The sequence below is a fragment of the Vipera ursinii genome (assembly GCF_947247035.1).
Source record: "Vipera ursinii genome assembly, chromosome: 2".
Taxonomy (NCBI): domain Eukaryota; kingdom Metazoa; phylum Chordata; class Lepidosauria; order Squamata; family Viperidae; genus Vipera; species Vipera ursinii.
Genome location: NC_139513.1, coordinates 178,556,514 through 178,569,796, shown reverse-complemented (window position 1 = coordinate 178,569,796; position 13,283 = coordinate 178,556,514). Strand labels below are relative to the sequence as shown.

Below are 13,283 nucleotides of genomic sequence, written 5' to 3'. Positions count from 1 at the left end.
GCCCTTCTTTGTTATGCTGACATCCTGAGAGGATTCATCTCAATGTGGAAGTCTAAATCCAAAATGTGAAAGTTGGAAAACTACTCTTATTTAATAGAATAACAGAATAAGAGAGTTGGAAGAATCTTGGAGGTCTTCTAGTCCAACCTCTTACTCAAGCAGAAGACCCTATACCCTTGTGAAGGTTCATTTTCTTAGTGAGTGGAGGGCATCCCATATCCCAAACATGTTCCCTTCCATCCAACTCTGTAAGAGCGAGGATTTTTCAAAAAAGTGGGGCTTTACGTTATTTCACTTGTCTCAGATAACAAGAAAATCCTTTCAGAGGAAATAGAGAGGACCACAGATACAGCACTCACCAATCTGCCCTGCAATGACAGGTGGGTACACAATGAGTTGGATCAGCTTGTTGAGAATCTGATGACTGAAGGCCACCAAAGATTCCAGGCTAGCCACTCGTAAGTTGCCCACACTAGATTTCAACTCAGATTCTATGTTGTTCTCTGTTAGGATCACATCTTTGAGTCGAAAGGGAAAGGTATATTCTTCTAGCACATGTATCAAGGTGAAGAACTTGTCCAAGAATGGATCCTGCCAGAACAAAGAATGGCTGTATGTAGAATATCTATTAAGCTTTAGCATCATGTATCTATACCAATAATGTGATGTGACAGAGATAAAAATACATATCAAATATTAAGGTTTGACAAGAATTTATAACTCTCCAGATACTGCTGAATTGTAATGCCCAGAATCTCCAACTATCATGACCAGGAATGAAGGGATTATAGTCTAGCAACATCGCGTGGGGCAGGGTGTGTGTGTCATAATACCCAACTCTATATTAAGGAAGATTAGGATTTATCAAAGGTTGGTCATTTTTCATTGTAAGAACCTCACTGCCAAGCCTGCTGTACAGTCACCTTCCCTCTGTCCAGTGCGCTCCCACAGAGAGGGCCTCCTCAGGGTACCACCGGTCAGAGAATGTCGACTGGTGACCCCAGGGGGAGAGCATTCTAGGTGGGCGCGCCAGTCCTTTGGAACCGCTTACCGGCTGAACTCCGGATGGCCCCCGACCTTCGCTCCTTCCGGCGTGATCTAAAAACTTATCTATTTGAACAAGCCGGCCTGGTCTGATGGGTTTGGGGTTTTAACATTGTTTTTAACTAACTTACTGCATCGGGCACAATCATTTAATTTTAAATCTTGTATCCTGTATTCTTATTTTTATTGCCCTGTACACCGCCCTGAGTCCTTTGGGAGAAGGGCGGTATATAAATCAAATAAATAAATAAAATTTTCTTAGGTTTAGTGAGATAGCTGTTTCATAAATCTGGTCTCTAATGCAGATTATTTTATTCTCTTAAGAGTAACTAAGAACATTCTGTTTTTCTCAATGGATGCATTTTGCCTAATAGGCTGCCAAAAAGAAACATATTATGAATTTGGAAAAAATGTTTGGCATGTATTTTGTAAAAAGAAAATTAATTTATATGTGGACTAAGATTTCCATTTTAGACTTGGAGGGGCAAAACTAAGGCAAATTCCCAGCTGAAAAACAACATGAAGATACAACCAAGCCCAACTCTTTTGTTTTCCTAGGGCAACATGGAAGATTAACCACTGACTTGTCCTCTCACCTGAGTATGGACAGAGGAGACAGCCAGAACTTCCACACTGAAGACCCCTTTGTGATTATCCACCCACTTCATGCCAGGCAGCTGCACCTACAGAGAAGCAATCCACAAAAAGCATTATAAACAAAATGCATAAAAAATCTTGCCAGTGGAAAGTCTAGTAGTCATTGTAAAATAGGCTACAATTCTGAAAAATGAAAACTTAAAATTAGTTTGACCTGTCAAAGCCTAGCAAAATTGAGAGAGGGGGCTGTGGTAGTAGGAAGTGAGAAAGGAGACATCTTTCACAATGAAGCCCAGGTGAAGAAAGGCCCTTCTGCTTCTGCCCTCTAGGAAAACAAAGCCCCTCCTTACTTACATCAGGGGTGAGCACTGAATAGCTGGGTGGAGGCTTGTCAACTGATACCGGCAGGCAAAACTGCCCTGTTCTCAGCCGTCCATGTTGCATGAGAGGAATCCACTAGGAAGAGAAAACAGGCAAAGTTAAGTCCTTGCAGGTTGGTATCTTCACTTGCCACTTTTCCTCTGAAATCCAACCCTCTTCTTCCTGCCTGACAGATCAGTTTTGTTAAGAAAAGCAGACTTACAATCACATACAGCACACAGAACAACTAGATTCTTCTTCTCCCACTATTCCACCTTCTATATTCAAGGCAATGTAATATTGGTATTGACAACAGTAAATCCCACTGAGCAAAATTTGGAAAGGAATCATTATTTTGTCCCATATTACGATCTTTCCTGCCAGAGTTATTAAATGAATCAGTTCAGTTGTTAAGTTAGTAACATGGTTACTAACTGAATCTGGCTTCCCATTGACTTTGCTTGTCAGGTCACAAAGGGTGATCGCATGATCCCAGGACATCGCAAATGTTATAAATATGAGCCAGCTGGCAAGCATCCGAATTTTGATCATTTGACCATGGGAATGCTGTGACGGTTGTGTGAAAAATGGTCGTAAGTCACTTTTTTCAGTGCCACTGTAACTTTGAATGGCCACCAAACAAATGGTTGTAAGTTGAAGACTGCCTGTAAAGGGCATTCCAGGAAAACTGATCAAATATAAATACAGTATATACAATGACAGCTCCTACTCTGATTCATGCCAAAATTTGATAATTTTAAAGCAGGGAATTCTCCTTGTCCCTTTATCTGAGCTTCTTTGTAATGAAGGATAGTGGAGATTTAAACTGGGGCCCTTTTACAATAAATCATAGGCTCTACCTTGTACCTACAGAACTCCATTATTTCTTTTGAAACTCACTGTATAACCAACAGGAGTCTCCAGAGGTGTATTCTGCTTCTGTTGACAGCTAATGTGGTAAAAGGTGAAAAACAAATGATGGTTGTCTGTCAAATTGGCTGGGATCTTCAGCTTGAACTCCTCATAGAACTCAGGTGACCTGGGATGACAGGGAGGTCAGAAAGCTGACAATAACACTTTATAAAACTTCTCATTTACACATTTGTAATAAAGATCTGCACAGGAAATCTGACAAAGTTTGCATAGTTCAATGTAGACCAGGGGTATTAAACTGGTGACCCGCAGGCCAGATATGTCATGCACAGGCCACACCTACCCCGGCTCTGCAAAGGCAAAAAACATTGTGATACATCATGATACATCACATGATGTGATTGAGTTTGACAACGATGTTGTAGACCAGTGCTTTTCAACCTGTGGTACTCCTACCACTTGTGGTACTTTGCCACATGGCAGGTGGTATGTGATTGCTAGCCAAGTGTTGCAGGGGTGGGGAATGAGCCTAAGCAAGCCAAGCCTGAGGGAGAGGGAGAGGGAGAGGCAGCTACAGTTGTAGGACTGTCTGGGCTCAGCAGAAGCCCCAGGAACCGGCAAGGCTCCAGCTGATTAGCTCCAGCTGATTAGCTCCAGCTGATTTGTGCTTCCAGAAGCAGCTTGGAGCTGGAGGTGAACTGAAGAAAAAAAAGGGAGGGGGGAGAGGAGAGGTTATAAAAGAACATGGTTTGGGTGGGGGAAGGGGAAAAAGACAACAGGAAAGGTTTAATCCCTTTAAACAAATGTAATTAATTGAGTCTGTCTGTGAGTTTTAGAAAGTTTTCTTTGAAGGGAAACGCTTAATTTAAAGCTAAAGCTTTTCCCAATTGCCAGAGCCTTTCTGTCTTGGTTTGCCACGTGACATGCCTGAGGCAGCTTAAAGAGGAAAAAAATGGAGTTTGTCTTTCTTGCTTTGCACTTGATTCCTGTGTCTTTAAGGGTAGAGGGAAGGGATTGGGGGGTGCATTCTTACTACACTGTGGAAGAGCTCAGAAGGGCCAACCAGCTAGCTCAGGAGTCTACACACTTACAAACTTTAAGACCTGTGACTTCAACTTCCAGAATTCCTCAATCAGCCATGAGGGCTAAGGAATTCTGGAAGCTGAAGTCCACAAGTCTTAAAAGTGCCAAGTTTGAAGACCCCTGAACTAGCTGGTAGTGGTGCATATTAATAAACATGGATAAATTCATCATACATTTGTCAGTGCAAAGGGAAAGTGATTCAGCAAAGGAACAGCCACCGAAGAAATTAAAACTGGTACTTTTTTTACTGTATTTTCCGGCGTATAAGACGACTGGGCGTATAAGACGACCCTCTACTTTTCCTGTTAAATTACTGTATTTTTCGGACCATAAGATGTACCTGACCATAAGACGCACCCAGTTTTTAGAGCAGGAAAAGAAGAAAAAAAATATTCTGAACCAAATAGTACAGGTATACTAAAACAGGGCTTTTCAACCTTTTCATCCATTGTACTACTTTTAGGACAAGGCAATGTCCGAGTACCACCAGTCACTCAGCAAGGTGTCAAAAACTTGACACCCCCCCCAAAAAGGAAAAAAATGATAAAGTACAGGTAGTCCTCGGCTTACAATGATTCACTTAGTGACCGTTCAAAGTTATGATGGCACTGAAAAAAGTGACTTATGACCATTTTTCACACTTATGACCATTGCAGCATCCCAAGGGTCATGTGATTTACATTCGGATGCTTGGCAATCGATTCATATTTATGATGGTCACATTGTTCCAGGGTCATGTGATCGCCTTTTGCAACCTTCTGACAAGCAAAGTTAGTGGGGAAACCAGATTCACTTAACAATCATGTTACTAATTTAATTTCTCTCTCTCCTTCTCTTTCTCTCCCTCTCCCTCTTTCTCTCCCTCTCTCCCCCTCCCTCTTTCTCTCTCCTTTCTCTCCTTCTTTCTCTCCCTATTTTTCTCTTTCCCTCTATTTCCCTCCCTTTCTTTCTCCTTCTCTCTCTCTCCCTCTTTCTCTCCCTCTCTATTTTTCTCTTTCCCTCTATTTCTCCCTTTCTCTCTCCATTTCCCTCCCTTTCTTTCTCCTTCTCTCTCTCCCTCTTTCTCTCCCTATTTTTCTTTCCCTCTATTTCTCCCTTTCTCTCTCCCTCTATTTCCCTCCCTCTTTTTCTCCTTGTCTCTCTCTCCCTCTTTCTCTCCCTCTCCCTTTCCCTCTCCCTGGTAATCTCCCTCACTCCGTTTCAGCCTGCTTTCTCTTGTAGCAAGGGAAGCTGAAACTGAGGGAGATTGCAGGAGCATGAGATCGGCGTTTCTCAGCACGTGCCGATTCATGCTCCTGGCAATCTCCCTTGCTTTCCACTTGCGGAGATTGGGGCTGGCCATACAGATCAGCTTCGGACCATAAGACGCACCCTCGTTTTCCCCCCTACTTTTGGGGGGGAAAAGTTCGTCTTATGGTCCGAAAAATATGGGTATAGGGTTTGGGCTATACTCGCCATATAAGACTACCCGTATTTTCCGGCGTATAAGACGACTGGGCATATAAGACGACCCCCGACTTTTGAGAAGATTTTCATGGGTTAAAAAGTCGTCTTATACGCTGGAAAATACGGTACTTTTTTTCTACAGTTTGTAATAGTTTTTTAGATTATAGAATAAAATACAAAAATACAGAAGCAAATAGTAGGACACAGTGGGAAGGAAAAGGGGGGGAAAGTGAGGGGGTGAAGGGAAAAAAGAACAAAGTTCCTCTGTTGCAGTAGAAGGAAGCATTAACATTGAACCTCAACTTTTTACTTTTCCATAATATTATAAACTAGCCATTTCTATAACAACAAATAAATCTAATCAGTCACCTTGCTAAGCACTGGTAGTACTCAAATACTATCCTGTCCTAAAAGTGGTACAATCTGTGAAAAGGTTGAAAAGCCCTGGTGTAGACTAACCAAACAAACACTTGTAACCTATTTACAGCCACCTTCAATTCCCACTCTGGTTGCTAAAGACTCACTTGTTATGGTACACAACAGCTGAGTAAGCCTCTTTGGCAAACTCACTGCAACTTGATTTTCCAAAGATAACCTGGAGCATAAGAAGAAACCAAAACAGTATCAGTCAGGAACAGAGAGCATGAAAATGGTCAAGGGAGGGAGCATGAGAGATAAACCCCAGTGATTTTCATTATTTGTCCACAAATACCATATATATCAGTTTACAGAGTCAGCATATTGCCTGCCACCACCAATCTGGGTCCTCATTTTACCGACCTTGGAAGGATGGAAGGCTGAGTCAATGTTGAGCCAGTGAGAATCGAAGTGCTGCCAATTGCTGCTGATTGCCAGCAGTTCAATTCTCACCAGCTCAAGTTTGACTCAGCCTTCCATCCTTCCAAGGTCGGTAAAATGAGGACCCAAATTGTTGGGTGGGGGGCAATATGCTGACTCTGTAAACAGCTTAGAGAGGGCTGTAAAGCACTGTGAAGCGATATGTAAGTCCAAGTGCTATTGCTATATCTCAAAACTTCCCATTCTGACACTTTTGGGAAGGGAAAAGTGATGTGATCCATATCCTTTCCTTTCTTACATTATTCTGATTATTCAAGTCCAGAAATACCATAAGGATAATCTACTGCTATGCTGATTTTTTCCCCACAACCTTTCAAGTATTTTCAATGGCTATTATAACATTCTCATTTACAAACAAAGCAACAAAATCTAATAGACATGGCCTTTCAGAAGCTCTCCCTTAAGAACTTTCATAACCCCTGGTTTCATGAATGAAACCATGAGCAAGTTGCTCTTTTGCAGGATCATTTCTAAAGAAAACTGAATTGAAAGCATCCGAAGAAGATTCCTCCTGGCAGAGAACAGGTCATTCTCCTTTAAATTGCTTACTCAGCATGCTTTCTTCTGAACTTATCAAACTTTTTGGCAGGTCATACTGTAGTGATAAACCCTGACTGGCTATTAAATTGGCTGGCAAGCAACAACCAACCTTTAGTATAAAAGCCCAGCCCATGGTTTGAGTATTAAATCTGCTGCAGATAAAGCACAATTTTCATATGGGAAAATATAGGACTTTGAGTTTCTTTTCTAAACTCAAAATCCTACATTTTCTTATATGAAAATAGGAATTATAGAAATATAAGTTGTGGGTCTGGTCATAAATGAAGCTCCTCATCCACCCTGAACGTGATAGCTCAAAAGTGGGGTGGTCAGGGCTCCCTTCTGCACCACCATTCCAGTGATGGATGAAAGACAGGAGGAAGCAGCTGAGGATGGTCTCACTCACAGGCATGGCTTGGCTAGGATCCTCTCCAGCCATAAACTGCAGTTTCACTGCAATATTTCGCACCGAGCCTTGACGGCTGCTGAAATTCAAGCTCTGGGGATAAATGTAGAGTAGATTCCTGGGAAAAAAAGAAGAGAAAGAAAAATGTTAAGACACAAGAGAAGAAAAGAGGAATGTATGTTCTTGAAGCCATAGAAGCAGAAAACTTATCTTCCATACCCCCAATTCCAGAGCAGAAAGTTTTTGGATGGGATACCCCTCTTCCGCCTGCTAGCTTTGCTGTTTTTCAGAATTATGCCATTATTCTTTGCTTCCCAAATTTTTCATTCTTCCTTCTAATCTTTTGCATTATGTACTCACAACACAGGCTCAGTTCTTTCTTTCTTTCTTTCTTTCTTTCTTTCTTTCTTTCTTTCTTTCTTTCTTTCTTTCTTCCTTCCTTCCTTCCTTCCTTCTTCCTTCTTTCTTTCTTTCTTTTCTTTCTTTTTTGTGGCTTCCTCTGCACCTCTCATTCTTTATACATCTGCAAATTTCTGGATTCCCCTAAACCTGGTTATACGTACCTTTCATAATTAGGAGATGCTGTTTTGAGAATAAGTTTAAAATAAGTTTCTTATTAGTCTGACCTCAAGTACTGTTTGCCATCTTAAAAAAAGATGTGAACTGTTTTGAGAATAAGGATTCATACACTTTAAAATAAGTTTCTTATTAGTCTGACCTCAAGTACTGTTTGCCATCTTAAAAAAAGATGTGAACTGTTTTCCCAGAAAAGTGGAAGAGAGTGATTACACAGGAAGAACCAGAGGCATGGCATGGACAACTCTGATGTAGACATTCAGATCATCCCAACCCGCCAAATAGCAGCAAATTACACAGCATGCTCCTCTGGGCAGGCCAGCCAGGATAAATACATTGAGTCTATCCTCAAGCTATACAATTCCCCAAAACAAACTGAACATCTTTGTCGTAATTGGTGGAGCCTTGGTGGAGCAGTGGGCTAATGCCTCCTTAAGTAACACCAGCTGCCTGCAATTAGTGCAGGTTCGCTTCCCACCAGGCTCAAGGTTGACTCAGCCTTCCATCCTTCCGAGGTAGGTAAAATGAGGACCCAGATTGTTGGGGGCAATTAAGCTGACTTTGTATTAATGCCGCTTGGGGTGTGTGTGAAAGCCCTAATAAGCAGGCTTATACATAGAATGAAGGCTACTGCTAAGCTTGTAAGCTGCCCTGAGTCTTCGGAGAAGGGCGGGATATAAATGGAATTAAAATAAAAATAAATAAATAAATAAAAGTAATCTGGTTCCTGCCTAGTTTTGTGAAATTCTATTGCTCCAAGACAGGATCTTTGTGCCCCATCAGTGATCAAAGTAGAATAAGAGCCAAGTTTGAAAATAGTGCTGACTCATTCATAGCCAGAGAGGCAAAAAGATCCCAAGTCCAAAATCACCTATGCCTTTCCAGCTGAAATCCTCCCACTTTCTCTATATAAGAAGCTTCCAGTCACTGTGTTTTACTACTGGACCAATCAGAGCTATGGTGGCTTCCATATTCTTAAGCCTCCTAATGTGCCAGGCAGCCATGCCTGCCCCTTCCCTGATGGGCCTCCAGGAGGAGGTTCTGCAGGAAGAGGTCAGTGTGCTGTTCTATGGAGTGATGAAATTCAGCCAGGCAATGCACAACCTCTACAACTCCATGGCCCAGAAGCTAGACAAGATCAGACAACCCATGGACTTCTATCAGCAGGGCTTTAAGGTATTGTATCATCAGCTTCAGAATATCCAGTTGGACCAGAATGAGATCAGAGAGAGAATTAAAGGACTGAAGGTAACTGGGTTTTAAATGATTTTTTTTAAAGGGAGGAAGTAGGGCCCTGATATAAAAGGAGTTGTGCTGAAGGAAAACAGCAGTTTTGTACCCAATAATTTGTCTATATGCCCTAAAACAGGGCTTTTCAACCTTTTCACTCATTGTACCAATTTTAGGATATGGCAACATCCGAGTACCACCAGTCGCCTAGCAAGGTGTCAAAAACTTGATGACAAAAAAAAGTGATGAAGTACAGGTAGTCCTCAACTTACAACAGTTCACTTAGTGACTGTTTGAAGTTACAATGGCACTGGAAAAAGTGCCCCCCAAGCCACAGCTGTTGGCGCTCTTCCTCCTGTCCAAAGTTTTCATTGTTGTGAGCATTGCTTTTTTTAAAATATATTTTATTGATTTTTTTAACAAGGCATAAATCACTCAATAATTGTTAAACAGTGTGTTGTCTGGGTTACATTTGTAGAACAATCTTTAACAATTAATTTCTAAAATCTATATTCCATATGTTAATTTTGGTTGATTTCCTCTTTCCCAAAAAGAAAGTTTTTCTATTTCTTTAACCATATTCAAACAAATGCTTCTTTTTAAAATATTCTCTCTGATAGGTCCCGTTATCTATTTTCTTAGATTCCATTTTAATCTTTTTTCTTTGCCCAGTATCTTTCTTAATCAATATACTTTGCTGGATCAAAAGATTTTTCCGTTTTATCATAGGTATTACTGTAGATAAAGTAAATCAGTATCTTTGTTATGGGTGTTTGCCAACTCCCTTTTTATTAGGAATCCTTTTCCTTCCTTTTCTCTCCACTTCTCTTGTCACCTTTTGTCTCTCCAGTTCTGTTTTTCCTAGTATCTCTGTAGAATGTTTTTTCCAGTCCTTTTTCTTATCCTCAAATTTGCTTTGAGGTGTTGAAATGTAAGTTATCTTTTCTTCCCCTTGAATTAAATCATATTCTTTTGTTTTGTAAAATTCCATCTTTAAGTCTCTATTCTCGGAATTATGTTCAGTTATCTCTGCTGTATTTCCCTGAGTTTTCTTGGTGTAGAATTAAATTGGAGATAAGTTGATTTATACTTTCAAAGTTGTTCTGTATTTCTTTGTAGTTTGAGATCATTGTCCTTTGAATTGGTTGCAGCTTATCATATATTTCCTCTTGTGAAGTATTCATTATTTCTTCATAAGTATTTTCTACAAGTCTCTGATTTTCCATAATAGCCAAAAGTCCAGATTTTTTTTCTTCCCCCCCCCCTTTGGAAATGGCTTTGAAGTCAGAATTAAGTAAATATGTATAGTCCAGGTCTATATTTTTTTTCTTCGTTTCTGTTCCTTCAGATTTGTAAGTCTCACTTTATCTAAACAGCTGTGTTTATTGAAAACTTTGAAGGTCAAAGGCAGAAATTTGTTTCCAGATAATCCTCATCTACCAGTAGGTGTCAGCATTGGTTGATTTTTCAGATCTTTCTAATCTTTTCCCTCCCTAAAGGGTGAAATTCGTGGCTTCCAATAGCCAAAAGGTGGTGGTGGGGGAAACCCCTCCTTTTGTCTCTTTCTCTCTCTGAGGTCTTTTGTTTTGGGAGATTCTCTTCTTCAGGAAAGTAGGTAGGATACAGAAAAGCAACATTCTTACCCAGATTCAAATGCGCTGTTTACAATCAGCTTATAGTAGAGCTTTTGACTTCCATTGTTTGCAGCTTGGGCTAGCCTTTCTTCTGTTGGTTTCTGGAAGGCTTCTCCTGGACTAATCGAGGAGACTGCCATCTCTCCTAGGTCCCTGAGACTTCCTTCCTTCATTGCCACCTCTCCGGGATGGCTTCTGGCCCATTTAGGGTCCCCAAGCAGAAAGAAACTCAGCTGAGGGGCTCGGCATTCCGAATCCCTTGACTGCTTCGCTGCTCACAGAAACCGGAAGTCTCTGTTGTGAGCATTTCTGTTGAGGATTGCCAGCGGGGGTGGGGTGGGGAGGTGTTTGGTTTTTATTTCCCCCCATCTGCTGGGTGGTTGCAGCAGGTTTTGGTCACTTCACATGACCCTAGGACACTGTGACTGTCATAAACATGAATCAGTTGCCAAGCATCTGAATGTAAATTACAAGACCCTGGAGATGCTGCAACATTCTAGCTGATGGGCTCAGAAGCGCCAGGATCAGAGCCAAGCTCCAGCTGGAGCCTGGCGCTGATCCTAGCGCTTCCACTGAGCCCTGACAGCCCCGAAGAAGCGCTGATCCTGGTGCTTCTGCTAAGCCCTGACAGCCCTGCAGCTCTAGCCATCTCTCGCTCAGGCTTGTGCGGTGCTACCACCAATTCAGCTCATTCCCCTCCCCTGCTACCACTTTCTAGGATGGTCGTGTACCACTTGCCAGGTGCCAATGTACCACAGGTGGTACCCGTACCACTGGTTGAAAAGCCTTGCCCTAGAAAGATATAAAGCCAATGGATACATAAATAAAGCAAAACTCTCATTTTTAACCTAGCTCCAGATTTGTAATGGTAATCTTCCAAATGTACAGTGTTAAGATTTTCAACTTTATCCTCTTCTAAGTATTTACTCCCAGCATCCAGTCTTTCAAGTTGCTCTTTCCTTCCTCTCCCCAGCTAACCCCTCTGCTCTTTCCAATTGGCAGAGGGCACAATACTGAAACAGCAGACTCAGGCCAAGAGGGAAGAGCTGCAGGAGTTGCTAGTGGATTATGCTCGAACAGATATGTCAAACACAAGGCTCGGGGGCCGGATTCGGCCCGCGAAGTGGTTTCATGTGGCCCGCAAAGCCACCCTGGAAACAGTGAGGGAACAGCCCCCACTGCCTTGGCCCTGGCCTAGGCCGGCCAGTAGCCAATGTACAACTTCGTGGTGCTCATCTATGCTGAAATACATTCAGTCTTAGACAAGGCTATCTGGAAACAGCGAGGGCTGGCCCCTGCTGCGTCGGCCCCGCCCCCTGGGCGCATGCTGGGGAGGTATCACCCTTTGTGAGGAATGAAGAAATGCACCATCACCTGGAAGTTGCCAGCATATGGCCCTGCCTACTTCAGGCAGGCTAGGAGCTGGGCAGCATTGTGCTTCTCTTCAGAATTGTGCCACCCAGCTCAACCTTTCGACACTGTAAGGAGAGCGCCCTGCTTCCTGCCAAAAATGGGCAGTCTATGGGCTGGGTGGCATCGCACTCTTCTTTTGATTTGCACTGCCTGGCTCAGCCTCTTGGCGCTGTGAGAGTGCACCCCGCTGCCTGCCGAAACTGCGTAGGCTGGGGCTGGGTGGCATTGCGCTTCTCTTCAGATTCGTGCTGCCTGGCTCAGCCTCTAGGCATTGTGAGGAGAGCGCCCTGCTGCCTGCCATAACCAGGCAGGCTGGGGGCTGGGCAGCATTGCGCAGGTAACGTTGCCTCTCACGCTGCTCATGGCATCCTCTCCCCCAGAGCCCACCAAGCCGGATATGTGAAGTAGGTGAGGGCCATGTGCTGGCCACTTCCAGGTGATGGTGCATTTCTTCATTCCTCACGAAGGATGACACTTCCCCAGCTGCGTTTCTTGCCTGCTTTTGTCCCTCCCTCATCTCAAATATTTTCCCACCAGTCTATTCAAAGGAAGGAAGGAAGGAAGGAAGGAAGGAAGGAAGGAAGGAAGGAAGGAAGGAAGGAAGGAAGGAAGGAAGGAAGGAGAGGGGGGGTCTAAGGGAGGTCCTGCCTTAGTCCTGCCCTGCTGCCCTTTCACCATCCCCTTGCCCCCTCCTCCTGGCCTATCCTGGGGGGTCTCCCATCCTATTGCTAAGGAAGCTTTGGATACAAAGCTGGGTTTCCTCACTTTGCCCTCGTACCCATCATGAGCAACCTGGCTAAGGAGAGCAAGCACAGCACCTGGGCACCCCCTTGGGGAAGTGGGACTGGGCTTAGTGCTGTGGGTGCTTGAGGGCCAGTCTGGGCATTTGACCCCCGTGCCACTGTCCAGCCCCCCCCCATGGCCTGAGAGGAACAGTGAGGCTCCTCCAGTGGACCATGCCTTGGCACTTGCCCCAGTCCCATCTCCTTCTGCCAGAGACCCTTAGATCTGTCCCACTCCTGCCCAGCCCCCATAGGTACCCTTGACCCGAACCATGTAGAGCTGGCCATGCCCACCCAGTAGGCCACATGCACTCCAGCCACACCCAACCAGTAGGCCACGCCCACCCTGGCCACGCCCACCCCGAGGGCAACCACAATGCTGATGCAGCCGTCAATGAAATTGAGTTTGACACCTCTAGAAGTTAAGTTGCTTGAAGAAAA

At 43.5% G+C, this 13,283-nt stretch overlaps 1 protein-coding gene across 1 annotated transcript in view; it reads right to left on the bottom strand.

Annotated features, from left to right (window-relative positions):
• Positions 1-13,283, bottom strand: part of LOC310635580 (dedicator of cytokinesis protein 7-like) — a gene marked incomplete at its 5' end in the record, with an annotated part of 198,900 nt that overhangs the window by 112,682 nt on the left and 72,935 nt on the right. Inside the window, 6 exons of the mRNA XM_083354666.1 lie at positions 360-591; positions 1,641-1,727; positions 1,996-2,097; positions 2,902-3,040; positions 5,928-5,998; positions 7,208-7,325. Coding sequence (XP_083210792.1) covers positions 360-591; positions 1,641-1,727; positions 1,996-2,097; positions 2,902-3,040; positions 5,928-5,998; positions 7,208-7,325 — 749 coding nt within the window. The remainder of the gene's footprint in view (positions 1-359; positions 592-1,640; positions 1,728-1,995; positions 2,098-2,901; positions 3,041-5,927; positions 5,999-7,207; positions 7,326-13,283) is intronic.